We start from the raw sequence: 24,391 nt of genomic DNA, 5'->3' as shown, positions 1-24,391 counted from the left end.
TCTAATATTCTCATTGCTCGCAGGATATTCTTCTAGTTCGCGATTATCATTAGGTAATCTCTAGGAAATTCTTAGAACAATTCGTTCTTCGAAAATGCTGATTTAGATCTTGATGAAGTGTGTGTGTGTGTGTGTGTGTGTGTGTGTGTGTGTGTGTGTGAAGAAAATTAGTCTCGATGGAATCTTCATATTAAAAGGGCTTGAGATAGAAGCAAAATTTCCAAATTTTAGGCTGGCTAAGTGTTTAAAGTGGAGCTGTGGCTGGCAGGAGGAACTCTGGACTTAGATATGGCTGCTCCTGCAGCAGCAGCAGTGGGCATTTACTCCACACATTAACTAGAGAGAAATGCTTCAGAGTTTTATTCTCCCTTTCTTGGACTACCTGTGATTGCAGCAGGGGGCACCACCAACATACGAATTACTTGGAAGTAGGCAGCTCCAGCTCTGGCTTCCCTCACTACTTGGAGGCATAACCACTGAAAACAGTTATCTCTCAGAAATTTGCATATTTATGGTGCCTCCTGCAGGTTCCTGTGATTGCTTTACAGTCAGGAAAGGTAACAGAAAAATATATATCCTCCTTTAAAACATGAAAAAGGATCATATAGGAATAGGGCCTCTAATAGGAGACTAATCCTTGTAAAGCCCGTAGCATAAAATTTGTTTCCTGAACATTTCTGTTTGTTTTTGTTTTAGGATTTGAAGAGAATATTTTGGAAGTGATAGGACTAAGTTTCTGATTCCTTGAAAAGAGATACAGGAAAATACTTAATGTTTCATTGAATGACTACCTCTAAAGAACAGAACATTTCTTGCAGGCAAAGAAAAGCCACTCAATAGATCACTTAAAAGCCCAGCTCCATAGCACATATATTTTTTTTAGTTCTCATCATAAGCAATGAACAAATGTGCAGTGTACCTTTGGACATAAAAGTTAATTAGGTCTCCGAAGAGAATGGTTTCATTTTTATTGGCCATGGCTACCTTGGATGCACCTTTCTTTCAGCCCTTTGACCTTCTTTGTGGAAACTGTCGTGGTCTAGACATAGGCTTGTTGGGTTCTGGATGAGAAGTTTTTGTTTCTCTGCTTGCTCTCTGGAAAAGCATTCCACCAAAGTAAGCACCATAACTGAAATTACTCCCAGAAAAACTGGATCTTATCTCCACCTCAGGACCAAGAAGCAGTTCATGTGCAGTTGTGTTAGGGCTTTTAGTTCAGCGAGAGATTTCCTATACTCTGCAGCTGGCGATACCTGAATGCAGGAATACTCAGGGAAGAGCACAGGGGCTGAAGCTCTAATTCTGAGTAGTCTTGCTTCTGAGTATCTTCATCACAAGCTCATGCTTATTTTATCATAAGTCTATTACACTTAATTTCCGTCTTTCTTAAAAGGCCAGTGAGCAGTGCTCACAGAACTGGTATCAGCAAACATCCTCAGAGATCGTGGAATTCCTCAACACACAGTTCTCTGTATCTCACCCTTTCTATGGGAATGCCTATCAAAATCAAGAGGATAAAAAAAATTTTTCCTGCAATTAGACTTTATGTAATAAAGGCACTGTGTAGTAAAGTAATAGGTGCTATCAATAACACATGGTGACATAAATGCTCAAACTGAGCAGAGGGTTCTCTTATTACACATTTTTCACCACGGTATGTGTACATGTGTGATACCTTTCCATGTAATATTAGGTAATATATCTGTTATTCTGGCGGGAGGAGTTCTCATTAAACTAATTATTGCCATCATTTCAGTGCAAGTTTATCCACAACCTTTAGAAATTTGGTATTATATTGAAAAAACATATACTTCAGAATGAATGTTTATTTTCTTGCTGTGGTCAATCTGTCATCCCTTAAAAATTAAGTGAAGAAAACCAACTGAAGTCAGGGACTCTTGTACCTTCTAGAGCCCATGGTGAAAAATTTCTTTCTTCTAAAATATTTAAAATTTGGAAGTAATAAATCACAACGTTTTAGCATTGTCACACATGTGTTAATTTTTGCTCTTTCTACAATTCAGCTATCATGTCAGTTTTAGTGAGGGATAAAATAGCTGAAGACACAGGCCTGGATTCAGCATTTAAATTTTTCTTTGTTACATTGATTTGAATACCCCTATATATGAAGATCAGTGGAAATAAAAAAAAACATTTTGGAATTTTAGAGAAAATCCCAAGTCAAAACTCGTATCATTTTTTTTTTTTTTTTTGTGGTACTAGGGGTGAAACCCAGAGGCTTTCTACCTCTGGGCTATACTCCCAGACCTTTTTAAAAATATATATATTTTATTTGGAAACAGGATCTCACTAAGTTGCTAAGAACCTCACTAAGTAGCTGAGGCTGGCTTCAAACCTGTGTGATCCTCCCGTCTCAGCCTCCCAAGCACAGGGATTACAAGCCTCGTGTGCCACCATGCCCGGCAAAACTCCTATCAATTTTTAAAACAAAACAGTTCCTGTTTGGCTTGAGGCTTCTCCTCAGTTTGGTTTAGTTTTGCTAAAACAAAGCAATAAATAAATAAATAAATAAATAAATAAATAAATGAGAGATTTAGAAGTCCCATTTAGGAGAGTCAACTTATAAAGTTTATGTTTTGAAATGAGCGTATCTCTAATTTTCTAGAACCTTTAAATCAACACGTGCAAAAGATCTATAACCTAAGCTGGGCGTGGTGGCACATGCTTGTAATTCCTGCGCTTGGGAGGCGGAGATAGGAGGATTGCGCAGGTTCAAAGACAGTCGTGCTGGCTTAAGAGACCCTGTTTCCAAATAAAAATATAAAATAGGTCTGGTAGTGTAGCCTGGAGATAGAAGGGTTTCATCCTCAGTACCACAAAAAAAAAAAAAAAAAACTATAACCTATATCAAAACTCTTCTATGCATTTAATAGTCAGCCAGTCAATGTATATGTTCTTTCCCAAAATGTTCATAATCAGAAGAGGAGTTTACTTTGAAAGTCCACCGATTTTGTATTCAATATTCTGAGAAGAAAGGGTCATGATTGTTTATGCATCACATTTTAAGAACACGTACTGGTATTTCCCTTGTTCTCTTAAACATCACTGTTTGGAGTGATGGGGGCGTTGCTAATATCAGGCAGTGTGAGCTTTATCACCAAGAACTGGCTCTAGTACTCGAGTGAGAACCAGTCAGAATAGGCCTCGATATTTAAAGAAGGTGGTACCTGGAGAACCAGGCCCCAGAATTCATCTCAGAGAGTTACTCTGTGTTACAGTGCAAACGGTATTTGATTGTTTAAATATTTTATTGCATTTCAAAGATCTGAGAATTGAGGATAATAAAAAGGACATTTTGCTTAGGGTAGAGAGATTTTTTTTAAGTTCCCGGAAATCTAAGTGGTCGATTTTCTAAATCTTTATTCCAGTATCAGACACATTCTCCTGAGCACCTACTCTGCGCTGAGGGTGAAATAGAAACGACACAGGCCATCACGAGCACTAATAGCTCAGGACTTGGGCACTGTGGCGGCGTTTATGAAGTAAGTTATCATGTAAAATACACCCAGAGAGGCATGTAATTGTTTCCATCTGATGCAAATGGACATGCAGTTTATAGTATATAGATTGGATAGCAATGCAAATAGCTCATATTTTTAACTATTTAAAAAGTGAAATAACTTCCCATTATGTATTTATTAGTGAGCAGACAGAAGTATCTGTGTCTTTTTCACCACCTGCAGCAGTAGCTGAAAATGCTTTTACAGAATTAATTCCTTACTTTAACAGCATTATCAAATGCCTACTATGTGTTAGGAAACAGACACATGTCATTTTAACAAGGATGATACATTCACAATATGCATGCCAGGAGTTATCTATAATGTTGCCCACAAAACAAAAGGCAATATAGAAAGTGCATTTTTCAAAAGTTTTAAGTTAAGCTATTTGATAACATTATAAAACTGGAAATAATAGCTTGGCATGATCAGACCTCATTATTTGCCATTCTTCTGTTGAGAGAGCCCAATTCTTTTTCCAGAAAGGAAAAATCTGGTGTCAGAAGTGACCAGAGCTGTATCTCCTCACCCAGATCCTTGTTTAGAACTGTTCAGACCAGCAATAGGAAGCAAAAGCTACACAAAACAGATCGCGGTCGTTTGTGTGGCCGTGGCTCCTGTGACTGGGAGCTCTACGCGCCACGCCTGTGCCTGTGTATGTGTCTTAGTGTTGGGGAGCAGAGCTCATGTTTGCTTGGTGTGTGCTCTGTGAAGAAAGAGATACTAACAATTCTTAGGACCAGCCTTTATTCTACAGGAACCTGGAGGTTTAGATAACTGATTTTGTGCAAGAAATTTTTTTTTTTAAGAGAAAGGGAGAGAGGGGGAAGGGGTGGGGAGAGAAAGCCAGAAAACAAGCAAATTGTTATATAACCAGGAATACAGGACTAGAGAATCTTATTTATTCTCTACTAAGCTGTCAAAGAAAGATGGAAAAGGGAGAGGCATTTTTCTACCAGGAAAGTTCCCTTTGCCGAATCGCAAGGGAAAAAATACTGATGACTATCAGGAAAATAACAAGGACAACAACAAAAACCAAGGTACCTTAACTTCTAGAAAAGAGATAATAGCCCCAGCTGAATCAGCCAGCGCCCTGGGGGATGACTGGCGTGCTTCTGGACCAGCACTGGGGGGGGGGGTTACAAGAAACTGGCAGAGGAGGAGCTGGAGCCTGGTGACACGTGTGGATGACTGCTTCTCTTTTGTCGCCCAGCTAATTCCAGAGAAGACCAACTAAAGCTAGTGTGAAGTGAGAATGATCAAAGCCTTATGGTACTTGCTGGCCTGATTTGGCGGTTTGATCGCAGGCAGAGAGCAGAGAAAAGGAACTGTTCTTCTTCTGGAAGTGAGTTGCTTTCTAAATGCAGATGTGGTCACAGCACCGCTTTTGCTTTCGGTGGGTCTTACTGTGTGAAGTCAGTGACCTTGTGGATAGCCAATAGCACCCAGCAAGCCTGGACCTTGGAGGAGGGCACAGAGTGCATGCATTTGAAAACTTCATTTTAATTCACCTTTCTCCTGATCTTTATGGAATCGCTTTTCTAAAGCACAAAAGTTGGAGAAGGGTTTGAGCTTCTTAGTTCATATCTTCATCCTACTTCTATCACCCTCTGCTGGGTGTGTTTTAACTAGAGAAACCGCCACCACCACTAGTCACCACCAGGTCTCCATCCGTTGTCATCGTCACCATCAGCATCACCATGACCACCATCATCCTTGTGTTCTTCTTGCATAGAATCAACATCAGATACCTCACCACTAGTAAACATTAAATACATATTATGGTGGTGATATGCCAGGTTAATAATACATACTTCAAAACTTGGGTCTAGCAGGGTGTGGTAGTGCACTCTTGTAATCCTAGTACTTGGGAGGCTGAGACAGGAGGATCCACAGGTTTGAGGCCAGCCTCAGTTACTTAGTGAGGCCCTTTGCAACTCAGTGAGACCCTGTTTCAAAATAAAGAATAAAAAATAGGGCTGGGGGTGTAGCTCAGAGGTAGAATGCCCCTGGATTCCATCCCCAGTACCACACCACACACACACACACACACACACACACACACACACACACAGACACACACACACACACTAGGGTTTCAGAGGTAGAATGTTCCCAGGTTCAAATTCCATTACTACAAAAAAAAAAAAAAAGCCAAAACGAACAACAAACAAAACAAAACAAAAAACTTGGGTCCATTAGATAACTCAAGGTATATTTTTCATCAATCTGTCAACAAAGACAGCAGTGAAATATATGCTATTTATGTATAGTTCTAGGGTAGTTCAGTGTTGACTATATCATGTTAGCTATTGGTTTCTAAACAAATCAAATAATATCAGGAAAGCTACAAAATTTACAAACTGAGATGTTAATACTAACTCTTTACATCCCACTTGTATGTTTATTGCAGCGCACAAAAGCCAAGGTACAGAGCAACCTAGGTGTTCATAGATGGGTGTATGGGTAAAGAAAATATGGTATATATACACAATGGAATATTATTCAGCCATGAAAAGAACAAAGTTTTGTTATTTGCAGCAACATGGACAAAACAGGAGGATAATTATGTCATATGAAACAAGTCAGGCATAGAAATACAAATGCCATAGATTCTCGCTTACATGTAGAAACTAAAAAAAATTGGTCTCAAAGAAATAGAGAATAGACTAGTGGTTACTAGAGTTTGGGAAGGGTACACAGGAGACAGGGATGGAGACGTGGTGGTTAATGGGTTCAGGGGTACAGCTGGATAGGAGGAGTAACTTTAAAGTTTTATAGCACTGTAGGATAACTATGGTTGACAATAATCAATTGAATATTTTAAAATAGCTCCCAACATGAAGAAATGATACCTGCCAGTTGTGATAGATACACCACTTACCCTGATCTGATCCTGACACGTTGTACACATGGATTGAAGTGCCACACTGCACTACACAAAGACGCACTATTACTATGTGGCAATTAAAAATGAAAACATTTTAAAATATTAAAACTCCTTTATTATTAGTACATGGTAGAGGAGATGAAGATCTGAGGTGCTTTCTCTTCTTTGGTAAAATTGTACTTTAAAAAATTAGAACCTAAGCCAGGCGTGGTAGTGCACGCTTGTAATCCCAGCATTTGGGAGGCTGAGACAGGAGCCTCCGCTATTTCTTAGTGAGGCCCTTTGTAACTCAGTGAGACCCTGTTTCAAAATAAAGAATGAAAAATAGGGCTGGGGGTATATCTCAGAGGTACAATGCCCCTGGGTTCCATCCCCAGTACAGAAAAAAAATATTAGAACCCAACACAGGATATATTTACTTTTGTGTATATGTATGAGGCTGCAATATCCTTTGGCATTTAATCTTCAAGTTTCTTTCTCTGTGTGTGCGGATATGTATGTATTTATATGTATACACACATACACATAGGTACATATATGTATATAGGCACAGAAAACCTACACATAAATACTCCAGATAATAAAATAATAAAACTTATAATAATATAATAGCAAAGAGCATTTGTCCAAATAAAGGGCTAACTGCCTATAAAATTTCCTTTTAGACAGTGAAGTCATGGCTAGAAGTTGGCAATAAGACCATCTGAAACCACTAAAAATCATTTCTGCAATGCTCTGTAAGAGAGAGAGGAAGAAGAGAGAGAGAAAAAAGAGAGAGAGAGTGAGAGAGAGAGACGAAATCTTCTACAGCTGAATTATTCTGCCTTTTAAAAAACAACTTCACATCTGGACTGATAACTTGAATTCCACCCAGTGCCATTTAAATAGCCCAAGTTATAAACCTCTTAAACTTGGGGTTTATAATAGAAACACTGACAGACCCTTAACTATAGTGCCTCTATAGTAATGAAAGCACAACTATTTCATTATAGCAGTGTCTGGCGAAGCTGCTATAATTAAGAGTCTGTCAGCGTTTCCATTATAAACCCAAATTTTAAGAGGTTTTTAACTCACATTGTTTTAAATCACATTGGGCTGAAACTTGCTGTACAAAATGTCAGACCAGATGTGTGTGTGTGTGTGTGTGTGTGTGTGTGTGTGTGTGTTGCTTTCCCTTTTATTTACAAAAAATAGGTGGAGGTAGTTTTTAACACAGGGTGTGAAAAACATGTATGGAAAAAAATTATTCTCTTGCAAAAAGCAAAAGATTCACGAGGGGCACACAGAGAATAAAGTCTAAAATAGCTCTTATTTGTTATTGTTTTGATTGCATTTTTCCCTTTAGAAAAACGCTCTCATTTGGGAAAGCAGATTTGTGCATATCCAAAATTAATGTTAAAAATGAGTGTTTTGATCCTGGGTTCTTGATACTGGCTTATTTGAGAGATACGTGATAACCCAGGTTTCTGGAGATGCTGAAAGCATCCTGAGTTGTGTTGTTAATTGTACAGCTGCTCTGATATTTGGGATAATCTTTTTTTGAGCTTATTGTCCTTGGTGGGAATCACTTTTAGGCTTAAATACACTCTCACAGTAGGGTTGCCGGATCAAAGCCTTATTGGTTTCTGGGGACATGAATAGAATTTGGATGGTTGTGTTTGTTTCATGAATGTGTCGATCGGATTTATTAGTCTATTCACCGAGACACCATTTATTGAGTATCTACTGTGTGCTGAGTATTGCATTGGATGTCTCTAGTGTAGTACATTCTTTGGACTGGCAGCATTGCACAGCACCTTTGTGTCTTTGATGACAATGTTAGGATGCTAAATTAAGTACTGCATTCAGAAATGCTCTAACTAGAACTCCTAGTCTCTTCAAAGGGGCCTCTTATTTAAGCTGTGATACTACTGCCCCCTCCCCCATACATGATTGAGTCAGCACATATCAGCCCAGTCTGGAGGCAAGTATAGATTTACTTAAGAGCTATTTCAGCTCCTTCCTTCCTTCCTTTCTTCCTCCCTCCCGTCTTCCTTTTTCCCTTCTCTCTTTTCTTTTGGATGGGTCCATCCAGGTATATGAATGAAGCAGCACTCTGGACCCCCAAAGGCCCAGAGTCTCTGGAGAAGGATGCTAGGCGGCTTTTCTTTTCTCCTGGGGAAGCCTGTGCTTTGCAGAAGGCGTAGACCCTGCTCTCCAGGCTCTGGGTCACACTGGGAAGAGAGGAAGAAGAGGAAGCCTCCCCCTCCCCCTTCCTCAAACACAACCTCCCTCTCAAGCTCACTTCCCATTATCCAGCACCCCGGCACGCCCACCTGCCTGTGAAACCCGGGCCAAGTGTGGCATCCAAACACAAGTTTCACTCTTATGAAGAAAACTGCCCATTTGCTAATTTCTGATCTGCCGATTAGGATAATAAAATAAAAAGAAAAAAGTATGAAGTAAAAAGCAAGGTGGGGCCGATTGTATTTTAATCATCCATCCAACCACTCATTTGTCTTCAAGTCTATGAAAGTGTTTTCCCCTAAAGGCAGTCAGTGAATATTTTATTTTAATCTTGTAGTTTCCATCGAGACAGACCTTTTAACCCTTCCTTCTCCAGCTCAGCCCGAATCCCCCGCGCCAGGCGACCCACCGCACGAAGGCTAGGACTGTATTAAGTCTCCCTCTTCCGAGCTGTTTGCTGACCACATTCACGTTCAGAGCCCTGGAGCTAAAAGCACTTTACACCATAAAATAAAAGCACTGTCTTTTTTTCTAAAAGGTTACGTCTGGAGGCCACGCGGCTCATACTTCATACCGAAAACTACTGAAAGGACTATGAAATCCTCTGTGATTTACACCCTCTCGCTGCATTAGGGTATAGATCTACTCGACTCTAAAAATACGGTGGGTTTCTAACCGACGTGAATATATGTGCATTATTTCAGAAAGTCTGTTAGAAAACTTGTCAACACATTATAAAGCATAAACCAGGACTTGGCTATTAAGTACGGAGATCAGAGGCAGAATATATACTGCAGGAAGTACTGAGGAGTCTCCTCCGCCGGCAAGATAAAGAGTGGGAGGAGGGGAGGGGAGGGGTCGGCTGCTGGCCTGGAGTGTACACGCACCGTAGTCACCAAAGGTTAGGGACGGAGCCCAAGGAGCATAATTACTCTCTTGATGCAAGCAGCAAAGCTTCTACAGCGCCAAACGGAGTTAACTGAACGACCGGGAAACAATTCCAACGTTGTCATAATTTACTACTTTCTAAAAGCCACTTCTGGAAATGTAAACATACTTATTGTGTATCCAAGCGCGCACGTTTTAAAGTGACCTTTCGGCCCTCCTCTACGAAACCACCTGCGTTGTTAATCAATACTTAGGTAGCATTTTTAAGTCTCTTGAAACAACGCAGTTTTACTTCTTTAAACACATGTACGAGCCCTCCCCCTCCCCCACGCCTGGGCTAGCTGGTGAGCGTCCGGCAGCGACCGGGGAGGGGGCGTCGCCGCGCTGGAGAGCCGGAGAGACCCGAGGGGGGGGGGGGTCGGCGACCAGGGGCGATCGGATGCCGACGCACGGCCCTGGCTTTCCAGGGCTGGGTGAAATCTGCCTGGGGGAGGGGCGCGGGCTGAGGGCAGTTCTCAATTCACCCTGGGCATTTTATGATGGTGAAATTAAATATATGTTAATGGTGGAAACGTCGCTGCTCACCTCTCCATTGGCACCCGGGGAACAGCTGCAAAGCTGGCTTTTTAATGTATGTTTTAAGATGTGGTTTCGGAAGGAACCCCCTGGAATCTGAAACAAGTGCCATAACATAGCAGACCTACTTGTAACTAAGTGCTTAATTTCCTATGATATTTTAAAAAAAGAAAATCAATAAAATGTTGCCAGTTATTTATTGGAAATAACCACAGATAGCAGCCCTGATAGGGTGCGGGTTTTAGAGAGCACACAATTGTGTAATGAATTGTAATTCAGAAGACTGTTAAATGTGGACCACAGAACCTTTCAGAGGTAATAAAGTCATTACTTTTTACACTACAGCCAACCCTGAAAAGCTTTACACACACCATCATATATAAATCACACATATACAGTATATATTTCCACCACACAATTCGCCCATTTATACATCATTTCTCTATATGGACTTTTATGGGTGGACAGGAGCAACATTCAAATCTGAAAAGCTCCGTTCTGAGAGAACCTGGCTCACCATTGTTACCTGAAGGGGCGTTTTTCCATTCATTTGTTTATTTTTTCAAAGGCCTCCCAGTTGCCTCTCTACCTTCCCTCCAGCCGTCCACCTGGCTGTCCCGCCTCCCGCCTCCCCACGCCGAGGCGAGGCGTTCCTGTGGTGGCCCCGAGGCTGCTTTAAGAAGACAAGAAACAGTAGTGGAAGAGAGATGCTGACCTGCTCAGGAGAACTCAGTGAAAAGGGGAAATGGTGTCACGCACACGCTACAGAGCTTTACTGCGGGTGGGTCTTCCTGCTTCTTAAACAGGATTTGAGGTCCTCCTCCCCCTAAAACTGGAGGGAAACAATAACAACAAACTCCATTTACCCAACCCCAGCCCAGCCCACGCCTCTCCTGACGTTGGCCATCAAAGCCTCCTTTTCTTGTGCAGTGGGGCCCGAAGCTCCACCGAGCCAGGAAGGCCAGTCATTCCTGTAAGAGGTCTGAAACTTTCCTCGGACGACACAGGGATAGACAGCCGCTGGCTGGCGAGGCTGGGAGGAGCGCGCGCGGCGAGCCAGCCCCGGGCCCTCGCCTGAAACAATAAAGCCCCCCGCCGGGTGGGTGCCTCGACGGAGGCGGCACCCCCGGACCGAGGAGGGGACGTGGCGTCGCTCGGAGGAGCCGCGAGGACGGCTCCCGGGTCTGCAGACACTCACACGCGTCCACCTGCAGCTCGGGCTCGCGGCGCCCCGTCTGCACCCCGCGCCCTCCGCCTCGCTCGGGCTCCAGCGCGGTCCTCTGCGGGCCCTCGGGGTTGGAGTCGGAGCGCGGTCTCGGCGGCGGCGGCGGGGAGGTGCAGGCGGGCTGGGAGGCTGGGAGGCGGGAGGCGCCGGGGGACTTTGCAGGCACGTTTCTGAATAAACTTTCCAATCGCAGGGGGTGCTGTTGCTGTACATTTTACGTAAAACTGAAAGTATCCCACGCCAGAGTGAAGCCCGCTTTTTGACAGCGGCAGCGCGCGCGTGTGTGCGTGTGTGCATTAAAGGGACAGGGGTTTATTTCCAACAGGTCTTCCCTAATTTCCCGGGAACGTCTGCAGGAGGCCCGGGCCGGGCCCCGCCGCCGTGGCCTCCCCGCGGCCTCCGCCAGCCCGGTGCCCTCGCCGCTCCCCAAGTTCTCTTTCCCGGGGAAACTACCGGGGAGCAGTTGCTCTCTGCCCCCCGCGACCCTTGCCTTCCCACCCCTCGGGGCTCCGCGGCGGCTCGGGGCGGGAGGGGGTGTGTCCCTCCCCGGCCCGGCCCGGGGCCTCCCGCGGCGCCGGGGGCGCGTTCCCGGGCCGAGCTCCGGGGACGGCGGCGCTTTGTCCTCCCGCCTCGGCCGCTGGGAGCCGGACGCTCGGGCGCCTCCGGCCGCGGCTCCGGCGCTCGGCCCCTCGAGCCGGGGCTCTAGGCTTTCGGCGGCGCTCAGAGCCGGGCTCTCGCCCCGGGCCCCCGCCGCCCTCGCCCCAGCCCCCCGGACCCGCCGCCCCCCGCGCCCCGCAAACTTGGGCCGGACCCGCCCGCGCGCTCCCGCCGCGGCGCTGTAACTTGGAGCTCAGCGCTCAACTTCGGGTGATTTTTCGCTCCCGTCCTTTCCGCGGGCAAAGTTTCGCCGGCGCCGGCGCGGGCCGGGGGCTCTCCCTGGGGCCCCGGCGCCCCCGGGGGCGGGCAGGGGGTGCGCCCCGGGCGGGGTCCCGGGCCGCCCCACCTGGCTCCCCTCCCCCGCCCGCCCGGCCGGCCCCCGCGGCGCCCCCGGCACGCTCGCTCCCCCGAGCAGCCCCGCAGCTGAGGGTCCGCGCGCGGGGGGAGCGGGCGCGAGGCCGCCCCCCGCCCCCAGCCCGCCCCTTTCTTCTCCGGCGGCCACGCCGCCGCCGCCGCTCCGCTGCGGCCACTGGAGAGCTGGCGCCCGGCCCCCGCCCCTCCCCGGCCGCCCGGCGGCGCGAGCCCCCCGCCCGCGCGCCCCCGCCCCGCACTGGCCATTGGCTTGTCCTGGTCTCTTTTTCATGTCCAGCCCCTGATGTGTGTCCATTGGTGTGAGCTTCCCCTTCCCTCCTCCCCTTCTCTCCGGCTCGCCCTGCCCATGTTTTGTGTGTCTCTGTCCATCCAGACTCCTGACGTTCAAGTTCGCAGGGACGTCACGTCCGCACTTGAACTTGCAGCTCAGGGGGGCTTTTGCCATTTTTTTCATCTCTCTCTCTCTCTCCCTCTCTCTCTCTCCCTCTATCTCTCTCCCTCTCTCTCTCTCTCTCTCTTTTTTTTTTTGCTTAAAAAAAAAAGCCATGACGGCTCTCCCACAATTCATCTTCCCTGCGCCATCTTTGTATTATTTCTAATTTATTTTGGATGTCAAAAGGCACTGATGAAGATATTTTCTCTGGAGTCTCCTTCTTTCTAACCCGGCTCTCCCGATGTGAACCGAGCCGTCGTCCGCCCGCCGCCGCCGCCGCCGCCGCCGCCGCCCGCCCCGCAGCCCACCATGTCTCGCCGCAAGCAAGGCAAACCCCAGCACTTAAGCAAACGGGAATTCTCGCGTAAGTAACCCAATAATAGTAATAATTATTATTAATAATCACGAGAACGCGCAGGACGAGAAGCAAGAGCGAGGGGGAGAGAGGGGTGTGTGCATGCATTTTTAAATTTTTTTTCACGTGAAAAACCTCCGAGAGTCAAAGTAAAAGAGATTAAAGGGGAAAAAGCCCGTCATCCCCTCTCGACCCGCAGCCGTGTGTGCACTTTTGAGATGGCACGCACCTTTTAATTTTATTTAATTTTACAAGAATTAGACTCCTCCTCTTTTCTCCTTTCCGCCGCTTTATTTCTCCTTTCAAGAAGGAATGCGATGATTTCCCTCCTAGTTTTGCAAAATAATGAACAATGCTAAGGATGCGGACGAGTCACAGGCAAACCTGGGGGCGGGAGCTGGGGGAAGGGGGTTGCTTCCACTCACCATAAGAAAATGGGGGGGAGCTCAAGTCTTAAAAAAAAAAAACAACTCCTGGGGAGAAAAGAGGGGAGACTGGCTCTCGGGTGGCAACGCGCTCGCGGTCAAGTGTGCGGCCGGAGCAAAGTAGGCATCCCCGCAAATAGTGCGAAAGTGGGACGGAGGAAGGCCCGGCGCGCCCGCGGGCGGAGGGGCTGCGGGCCGAGCCGCGGCCGGCGCTGCCGCCTTTTGTTCGGGCCCGAGGTGGTGTTTGTCCCGCAGCCTTTGTGCCGGCTCCTCGCGCTGCCCTCCTGCGCCGCCGCCGCCGCGGAAGGGCAGGAGCGAGGGCCGGGGGAGGAGCGGCCCGGGAGGAGGGAGGGAGCCGGCCGCGGCCGCGGGGCTGGCGAGCCCGCCCCTCGGGCCGCTCCGGAGAGGCGGCGGGAGGACGTGCGGGAGGGACGAAAAAATTAAATTAAGTCCAGCGAGGCCAGAGGACGCACCATTTCTTGTCCCCAAACCGAAGGCAAACGGCCCTCCAGCCCTTTATGCACTGTTTTCCTCTTGGACCCCCCCCCCCCCGCAAAAATCTCGCAGTCTTTAATCGGAAAAAATTGACAATCAGCCCCTTCCCCAAACCCCTTCAGTCGCAAACTTAGAGCGCCAGCGGCACAGAGAGGGAGTGAGGAACTCCCTCCTCTTACTATTTTTTGGAAGATTTTCAAAAAAAGTGGAAGTGGATTTTGATTGGGAAAAATCTCGTGTCTGAATGTTTACAAGCACCGCGTGTGCGGGAGCCTCCTGCCAACAAACAGACAGAGGACCGAGCGCGGCGCGGCAGCCCCGGAGCAGGCGGCGGCCGCCCGGCCCGCCCGACCTCGCCGCGCCCCCGCCGCGCCCGGATCGCCCACCCCGCGCCCGCCGCCCACCCCGGGCCGCGCGGCAGGCCGCCCTGGGACCCCGACTCAGGCTGGCCCGCGGGGCCCTGCACAATGCCCAGAGCTCCTCCAGACCTCCCAGGCTGTGCAACCGCCCGGACGAAACTCGGTTTTGCAAAGAAATTTTATTCTGCAAAACAACTCTAAGAGCGCGTTCTGCGCGCCCCCTCCACCCAGCTCGGGGTACTCTCTCCTACTTCTCTCGTCCAGATCTCGAGATGGCAGGGAGGTCACCACGTGCTTTCCCTGCCCCCCTCCCACCAGCCTCCAGCGCCCGGGCCCGGCCTGGCCAGGTTGGGTGGGGGCAGGGGAGAGAAGTGTGTTCGAGCTTGCATTTTGGGGGTGCTGGGTCTCAGGACCTTGCCCCCCACCCTTGTGCTCTGGCTCTTCACCCGGGCCTGGCCTGGCGGTGGGGTCCTCGGGAGTGTGCGGAAGGGTTGGTGGGGATGGTAGCTATCTCCAGCTAACTGAGGTGCGCCTGGAAAGGCGGGAGGTGGGCACTTAGAAAGTTTGAGAGTCGGGGAGAGAAAGGCTTGAGAGGATCCGCTTCAAACCCTCTTCCCGCATTCGTGACTTTAATTTTGGATATAAGTTTAAAGGACACCCCCATACTCGCTTCTATATTTTTCAAGGGGGGGGTGCGCGCAGGGAATTGAATTTTTCACTGCTCCCTGGAACTTGTCGCACACTTTGGGAGCTCCCCCGCCCCGGCACGTTGCGGGGCCCTCCCTCTCCCCACCCCCGCGCATCCCTCCCTCGCCGCTCTCCCCCGCCCCCCACTCCCCCGGCCGCGCCGGATGCGGAGCAGACGCGGCGCACGGCGGTGTGAAGTTACAGCCCGGCCAGGTACCGGCGGGAAGGAAGGGCCGCGTTCCCGGGACTCGGAGGAGCCGGGCCCTTCGGAAGGATGCGCTGGGGGCGCCCAGGACTGACTGGGGCGCGCAGCCCGAGCTGCTCCCCGGTACCCTCCTCCCTCCTCGGCGGCCCGTTTGGGGAGGACACCCCAGGACGGGAGGGTTACCCTCCCCCGCTCCCGTCCCGGTGCGGGCACTGGGTTAGGGTGCCAGTTTGGAGGCGGGTAGGGGGGTCGCTCTTTTCATTTTCTGGGTGCGTAGAGGGGGCGGGAGCCATCCCGGTCTTCAGAATCCCCCCCTCCCCGGCGACGTGGGCTGAATGAGCCATTCGGTCGCTAGGAGGCAGAACAAGATCAAGAAAGCTCAGCGAACTTGAACCTGTACCAGAGCCTTCCCCACCCCCTGCCCAGCGCTCCTCGGCCGGGGAGGGACCGGCTCTGCGAGGTGGGGGTGGGGGGAACGAACGGTTAGGCAGAATTCCCTCCCCCCCATCACCCCTTATGTCTTTGTTCTTCATTTTGACTTTAAAAACGATTCTGGCCAGGGCTTTGGAGGGGCGACTGGGCGCGGGGCCGATGCACACCCCCGTGTGCCAGCCGAGAAGACCGGTGCGCGCGGGGCGCCGAGCAGGGTGCAGTTTTCGGTTTCTTTGGGGCCAGGCATTTTGGGTAGGAAGGAGAGGGGAGTGCGCGGCCTCGGGCTCCGGGGCACGGCCGCAGGGAGGGATTGGCAAGTTTTGGTCCTCAAGCTCGTTCTTCCCACCCCTCATCTCCGGGCCGAGCAGCGATCTCGGCGGCCACCGCGAGCTTGCCGGGCGGCTCTGCAGCCCGAAGCTCCCTCTCCCCGCCTCCCGCAGCTCGCGCCTCGGAGCTCGAAATCACAACAATAGTAATAGTTATCATCATAATGATGCGGGCAAGCAGCGTCATTAATAATGAATAACCGTGGCCGCCGCCTGACGCACACGCGGTGCCCAGACTTGCGGGGGGAAATGCATTTGCACAGATCCTCCAAAGTAAAAAGTGTAAGCGTGTGGACACGGAATGAATTTCAGGACCCGCGCTAGGGGTGTGTGCGGTGAAACCAGGACTGCACCAGGTTAACCCGCCGAGTTTCCCCAACCTCCGGTCCCTCTTCACCAACTGGCGGGCCCAGGGAACCCTCACCCCAGGCCGGGCTGGATGGGCGTAGAGGCAGCGGTGAGGCCCCTGGGTCCCCAGCCCCAAGGCCGCGGCTGCACGTGTCTGCTGCCAGCGCGGCGGCCCGAGCCTGCAGCCCGGGACTGATCGCTTTGTGGCCGAGTCCCCGAGCCCAACTTCACTTTCTGCACTACCCACCCCCTCAGGGCCCCCGGCCCCGGCCCGGCCTGTAGCCTCTGGCATTGCTTTTGTTTCTTTGCTTTTCCTCGCTGCATTTCAGCCTCCGCTGGCTTTACCCGGTTAAGAAAATTCAAGGGGAAGGACTTGGAAAGCAAACTTGAAGACCTATCTCTTTTACCGTCCCCTCCCCCTCCCCCAGCAGCCCCTATTTCTTTCTCCTTCTCGACATTTCTTACAAGGATTTTTTTTTTTTTTTTGTAATTTATTCTTTTTCAACTACAGAGAGAGAGAAAAGAGATCTCAGTCAGCCGCTGGGACACTGAGACGTTCCAGTATGTCTGGCTGAACGCAGATGCATTTTATTTTCTATTTCTTCCTTCCCTCGCAGGGAGAATTCGCGGCTAATTATTATCATTATTTGCCCACTCCCTTCCACTTCAATCGAGGACCCCCGCTTCGCAGCCAGAGTTAGGCCAGAGCGCAGAAACGCTGGCATTGTGGGGGCGAGGAGGATGGGGCTGAGTTTGGGAGGGGGTAAAATGACTGAGGTTAGGAATGTTTTTAGAAGAGGAATTTGCATTAAAATACAGAGAAATTATCTGATACCCAGAAAGGAAATGTTGATTGCCACTGAGAAAAGATGTCAATGCAAATCAGTATACTGCAACAAGAGAATTGTATTTTCATATTTTCTTTGTGCCCCACTTTGTCTGATTTTTAATAATATAGCAGCATTAATAAAAACACGTTTTGGTCTTTCTCTGAACATTACTAGCCAAATGTTTTTCAAGGATCCCGATGTTAAATGTATTTCATACATTAGGATATAATTCTTGTTAATTAGCAATAATTTACGTTAAGAGCATAGAAAATGTTGGGGTTACAGGTTTTATATCTGTACATTTGATCATCTTGTTATTTTCAAGAACTTTGCCTCCTATAAAATTAATTAGGTGAAATGTGGAGGTGTAATCAGCAACCTGTGAATTACCACTTCATTTCCTGGTTTTGATTGTAAATCAGTTCAGTCACTACATTTAGAAGACTTTAACCAAGTCTGTTTTGTACTGAATTGCCTTTAACTATTTGATACCTTGGAGAATATTTCCTTTTGCTCCTAAATAATATTCCCATGTTCAGAAACGTGTTAGGCCTTGGAAATTAAAAAAAAAAAAAAAAAAAAAAACCGAATCTTAATGGTAGATTTTGCAAAAATGTTTTAACTTTAACAGAATAAAAATATATTTTTTTCTGAGTCTTCCTTCGGTCTGCAAACCTCAGAACTTGTAATTAATGCTGAAAACAACATAATTACAAAAAAGCCACATTTGCCAGTGTGTACTTTAAACCCTTAGTTCACATAGTAGGGATCTTGGAGATGACTCCCTCTTCCATTCTTCACTTGGTTAAAGTGAAAGCAAATGTAGGAGAAAACTGACATCAAAGCACAATGCAGAAGCAGTTGCGTTCATCTTTTATTTGAGAAGCACTCGTGTGCATTCTGCATTTGTCTTTTGGGCAGAGAAACCTTTAAGTGCTTACTATGCTGTCTTTATTAGTACGGATATAACCTTCATATTCCTGTGGTGACCTTATGTTAAATTAGGAGGCGTACCAGAGGCTAGAAATGATGACATGTCCTACTTGAGCACAGGTGCAGCTAGGCAGGGCTCCCTCAATATTATTTCACCCAGCACATCTGGGAGTTACTCCAGATCTTCCCCCTCAATATTCAGCCTGGGTAGGGTTGAAATAAATTTAACCTGAGTTCACTGGATTTTTGCACTTTATCAAAATCTGTTCCAATATTCTACACTCAAATTAAAATCTATTTTTTGATTCTCTGTGGCTTTAAGTTCATTAAATGTGAAATTGGCAGCTTGCTAAAGAAGGTCAGACTGATTAACTGTTTAAGACTTGTACAATTTCTGCTTCACTTTTATTAACTGGCAGCATCCTGGACATGTTTTGTATTTTGTGATTTTTTTTTTTTTTCTGAAAGAGCAAGCATAAGGTTTCATGAGACACTTCTTAGATCTCCTTTCCTCTTTGGAAGTTTAAAAAAACGATAGGAGCTATTCAAATAGATACTGGAGTATTTTGGTGCAAAGTTAAAAAAAGCAAACAGGAAAGACATGTCTACCTTGTTATACTGTCCGCTGGTGATTATGTGTGCAGAAATGGTCCCATAATGAAGCGTTTTGGAGCTCATTCAGAAAATTAGTCAACTTTGACAACATTAGGCGAAGTATTTCAAGTCTAAAGAAAGGACTTCTCAGGCTTGTTCTGAACCGTGGCGTTTGCTTGACCATTCTGACTTTTATGTCATGGATGCCACCAAGTGCAAACATGTTTAGAATATTTTAGGCATTCCTTTCTTCAGAATGAAAAAATGACTAATTGGCTTATTTTCTTAAGTACTCAAAGTATCCCATTTAGCTAATGTGTCTGAGAAGAATTGCCAGTGAATTTGGTATTTCTTTGATTTTGGGGGCACTGCTGAGAGAGAGATCAGAAGGATTTTTGGCAGTGGGATTTATGCTGCGTTATGATTATTATTTAGATGCGTTTCACAGGTGAATGCAGCTGTTTTCTTATCACAGCGGTGTGAATGTGGCATGCTTTCTGTGTGCTGCAGTGACTTTCTAATTTACGAAGCTCTGGCTATATACATAGGAGTGTGCGCATTCACACACAAAGGCCATGTGTGTTTTATTCACCTCTCCTTTTATCCTTTGGCACAATGGACCACTTCATGATAAGGAAAAAGAAACAAATTTGGTTTCCAATCCATATTTTTACCAGTTTTCTTGGTTATTATTTAAGCTTTCTTTATGACTTCTGCATTAACTATTTAAGTCACATTCTAAACTTCTAAACCAGATAGTGTGTGTGTGTGTGTGTGTGTGTGTGTGTGTGTGTATTTTCTCTGGAGTTTTCACAAGTCAGACAGGTTTCTTTAAATACACGAGGATTCGCCTCATTGATAAATTTGCTTTCATGTTGACAACCTCCACATCCCTTTACGTTTTGTACGCTCACAATTTCTGGGTGTTTCCTGAAGAAAGCTAAAAACATTGCGTAATGCGATGAGGTAGGGTGGGGTTGAGAATGTATTTTCCCCCTTTTCTCTCCTCTCTGGCACTTTAATAATTGTGCTTTTGTTTCTCCAACCACAGCCGAACCTCTTGAAGCCATTCTTACAGATGATGAACCAGACCATGGTCCGTTGGGAGCTCCAGAAGGGGATCACGACCTCCTCACCTGTGGGCAGTGCCAGATGAACTTCCCGTTGGGGGACATTCTTATTTTTATCGAGCACAAACGGAAACAATGCAATGGCAGCCTCTGCTTAGAAAAAGCTGTGGATAAGCCACCTTCCCCTTCACCAATCGAGATGAAAAAGGCATCCAATCCCGTGGAGGTTGGCATCCAGGTCACGCCAGAGGATGACGATTGTTTATCAACGTCATCTAGAGGAATTTGCCCCAAACAGGAACACATAGCAGGTAAATGAGAAGCAAGGAGAAAAGCTGTTTGCATATTTTCTTTTCATTTTCAGGGTGCTTGTGGCCAAGCAGTGAGGAGTGTGAAGTGCTTTCTGTATTTCTCCATGTGACTGTCCGCGACAGCCCTGTAATGTTAAAATAGTCATTCCGATTGCTTATGTCTCAAACACAGAAAATAAATATTTTCCACCTCACAGAGTCAGATGTAGATGGAATAGGTACGCACACCTGACACCTTCTCTCTGAATCTGCTGATTCTGAATTTCTTTCCTCCCTCCGGCCTCCTGCCTTCTCATTTGAAAGTGTTGGACCTCCCCACACAAAGCTGGGTTTCCAGGGTCCATTTCAGTCCTTGGTGACATGTCAGAGGGAAAGTGGCCATTTGTAGTTCAGCCAGTGATCGGCCTGACTCCGGATACCTAGATGGGCCTCCCTGGGGTGTAGTTAGTTCTCAAGGCTTCCCTGAAGTGGGTTCGGCTGTCAGGATGGCTTGGAGGGGTGGAAAGAGTTAACTGAGCTCCGGGGCTAGCCTTGGATCCATATTGGCTGTCAGCCCGTATGGGGCTGTAATTAAACACAGCCCGGTGGTGGGATGACACCGTGACCTTGACTTTAAGATGCCATTTTCGACTGGCCAGGCCAGAGTAGAGAGGGCAGTTGCTGAAGCGCACAGACATGCTTACTCGAAAAGTTTAAGGGCATGTTGGAAATTTCAAAAGGTTGGTTTGACAGGAACGGCTGCTCCCTGCAGCCTGCCTCCTCAGCTCAGTGATGAATGCTTCTCCGTGCTCTCTCTTGTCTCTGATGTGGTTTTGACAGATGTATCTTGATTTTGTTTGTGGTTTACACAACCACATGTCACCCTTACAAATGTCCAGTCCAGACTCCACTGTTTCTGCTATAACACAATGTAAAAAATTTTTCTTGGAACAATATATACACATATTCAACAGTTCTTTCTTCAGGTTAATTTTACCAGGAGATAGCTAGGTGTGTGGGTTTCTCAGCAGCTCAAGAGAAAAGGAATTAAAGGCTAACAGAGGGACTTAAATTCCCTACTCTCAGTGACAAACAACAAGAGTGTATAGTGACCCTTAAGACAGGTTTTAATTTAGCACATTAGACAGTGTGGATGTAGATTCTATGGTGACAGAAACGCCACGCCCATCGCCTATCCGCAGAGGATCACTTTCTTCCATCCTTCTCTTCCCTGAAAGGCAGAAGGCTTGTTTAGGTTTAGGAAAGATAGTGCCTGTCATCAATGGATTCACTGTAACTTGTCCCAGTGACATAGCTTGACCACAGAGTTGAACCATAATAGGTCGGTGGTCCAGAGGGGACTAAATGTCATATTATCTTTCTTCTCCCCCTCTGGAATTTGATCATTAAAAATCAAACGTGGCATTTTCTTTCTTTTTAAAAAATGCTTTCTGTCATAGCACTCAGATACTTTTCCTTTAGCGAAATTAGAAGTCTTCTACTAAAGAAGTTGTATTTGCCAAGTGTTTTTCTTGAATTGACCACATTTAGCTTATATGACATATAGGTTAAGATTTTTATCTCCCCTGCCCGCAGTAGGATATGGCAGTGACCATTTCCATGTGCTGTCTTGTGACTGGAAGGAAAATGAACAGAAGTGTAAGGCATGATTAATGAAGCAGGAGCAGGCGGAAGGGGATTTGTCGTCTTTGGAGATCCAAAGCCTTGCTAAATCACCAAATATGGAGTAAGGCTTGCGTGATGTAACATCGTATTTACATATCGAGCTGTTCGTTTAAAAGACAAAACACATTTATCTGTCAGGCAAGAATTAAAACCACACTTCTTTCTGAGGTCCCAAATAGGTTATTTAGTTTCAGATTAACCAGCTCTGGGCCTCTGTAGTTAAAGGAGGAATCTGAAGGCTGGGAAGGGCCTTACAGATAGGTAGGGCTTTTTACTCTTACAGTTGTGAATCTAAGTAGGAAATTGGCTTTAATTCCTTGGTTGTCATAATGGTGCCATTCATTTCCCCCCCCTAAATAACTAGTACAAAAGCATAGTCCAGAGAAGCCATAAAAAAGGCAAATTTAAAATATTTTTAATAGGGATCTCTAATATGACAAAATTTCACTGGGACGAAAAGCCACGTGAATAAGATATTCAGTGGGTGCGCGAGTGCTGCGTCTCAGGTGAGGTACACCTTTCATGCACAAATAATTACAAAGTCTTGATTTCTTTCATTGTGTTTAATCACCTGTTCCCACCCTGGAACTGGCTGAACATAAATAGCGTGGTCACATCTCAACGTGAGATGTCAGTAGCTAGAATCATGACTTCTCATAATTCACAGTAATGAATTAAGAGTCTCCTATGGTGAAATTAACATTCTACCACTGCACATAAAATTATGATGCTCTGGCCCTCAGGTGCCCCTGAAGCAAAGTTCTGGAAAGACGGCTGCGAACTCCCAGCCCATTTCTCTAAAGCACGTCTGTCTCCAACCATTCCAAGTCTGCTTTTCTTTTTTTCTTTTTTACGGTGAGGAAGGAAACCATAACAGTAATCGTTCAGAGGATATTTGAGTTGTATGTCACAAAAAGAAAGGAGAAGCAGTGCTCTATATTAGGAAAAGGATGTATTGATGAATCTCTAGAAGAATATGTTTGGCAACTATATAAAGGTAGTCATTTAAGCACGCTGTGTAGGAAAGGCTTTATTAGAGTGATGTAAGTTGGATTTGAGCTCACTGTGTGCTCTGTGCCATTTTATAGAAAGGAAGCAGGAATAAAACTGTGACAGATCTTCGTAAGATAAATAAAGCTTAGAATTCGAGGCTTTCAAATAGGAGAATAAGGTAGAGATCTTAAGGTCTGCAGTGAAATGGTGTGCATCTGGAGTGTCTGCAGGCCTCTTCAAAGCTGGATGTTTTTTGGAGGATGCTTGTTAGTTGGTGAATAGGTAGGTCTGTGCTCCCACACTCTATTCATGTTACCTGTAGACATAAACATTAAGCGTGTTGCTTTTTCCATTTTATTCAGATATTCAAAGTATTGTGTGATTGTGATCCACAGAGACCATGGAAATAGTACTGATTGAATCGGAACTTAGCACCTTATATTGTGTGGTCCCAGTTCATCAGTGTGTGTTACCTACCCAGCATCAGATATGAGCACCTTTGGCTGGCAGTCAGAACTTTCAGTGTGGGTGTTGTTTTGAGGTTTTCCTCATCTTTTATGATGCAGGAAATATTCACCAAAGATTAGTGGATGTGAAAGTGCGGTTCCCTTATAGAAAAGCCCCCAAATATCCAACAGTGTCAGCTTGAAGTTTTGGCTTATTGCACACAAGACTCTTTAAATTAGGTTTGGACTGTCATAAAGTTAATATTTAGGGAAAATGACAAATCCCATGAAATACTGTAAAGTCTGTGTGGTCGATGTGTAACATTTACTCCTTAAATACATGAACAACATAGACATTTATATCAAGGTATTTGAAATATTTGCCTGGACAGCACAGCTGATATCTAGATAAATGCCTTGTAAGACAGATACTCTAATGAAGGGGAAACACTAATCCAGAACTGAAATACGTTAGCATGTTGCTTGCAAGTAAGTCAAGTACAATATACTTATGCTTTTCAGAATTTAGAAAATCAGCTTGCATTTTCTTTTTGTACCCATTCTAATACTTTCCTAGCCCAGACTGAACTGGAAGATGTATTTGTATACTCTACAGTATAGTTGTAAATGAGACTATAAATTATAGTATCCTACTATGACTACTTATTTTTTCATTTCTCTTTATTTGCGTGATTCTAAATAAAATCTACTGACCTCTGCAGTGAATTTTTAACCTGGCAGCTAAAACAAAACAAAACAAAACAACAGAAACTCCACCAAAAACAAAACAAACAAAAAATAACCCCTCCAAGCTCCCCCAGACAATAAAATGGCAAACATTTTCTCTTCAGAATTCAGAGAGTTAATAATATTTTTTTCTAATAAATAACTAGGATTTTCATAGGGAGCCTCTGTGAGGCCACTACTGAAGACTCATGGTCATGAAGCTAGGAGTCCTGTATACAAGCTGTATTTGTAAATAAGACAGAGAAAGGTTGTGAACTGGCAGCTTGGATGTTTTGTCAAAGTACAATGTCAGAGAAACTCTTTCTAAGACAAATTGTAAATAGAACTGTCACAGTGATCGCATGATTGAGCCGCAGAAGTGTCCTACAATTGTTGGCATTGT

General features: G+C 46.3%; 1 protein-coding gene across 10 annotated transcripts in view; it reads left to right on the top strand.

The window, feature by feature from the left end:
* Positions 1-13,097: 13,097 nt before the first annotated feature.
* BCL11A (BCL11 transcription factor A) overlaps positions 13,098-24,391 on the top strand; it is a gene marked incomplete at both ends in the record, with an annotated part of 97,256 nt that continues 85,962 nt past the window's right edge. For 9 of the 10 annotated variants that reach the window (XM_080711289.1, XM_080711292.1, XM_080711297.1 and 6 more), the window contains 2 exons: positions 13,098-13,152; positions 19,829-20,158. In XM_080711289.1, the coding sequence (XP_080567415.1) occupies positions 13,098-13,152; positions 19,829-20,158 (385 nt within the window). Of the gene's footprint in view, positions 13,153-19,828; positions 20,159-24,391 lie in introns of those variants that run through there. The other variant, XM_080711295.1, reaches the window with a different exon arrangement.

The sequence above is a fragment of the Muscardinus avellanarius genome (assembly GCF_963383645.1).
Source record: "Muscardinus avellanarius genome assembly, chromosome: 15".
NCBI lineage: Eukaryota > Metazoa > Chordata > Mammalia > Rodentia > Gliridae > Muscardinus > Muscardinus avellanarius.
The sequence above is the reverse complement of the archived record's forward strand: the minus strand, read 5'-3'. Positions and strand labels throughout refer to the sequence as shown.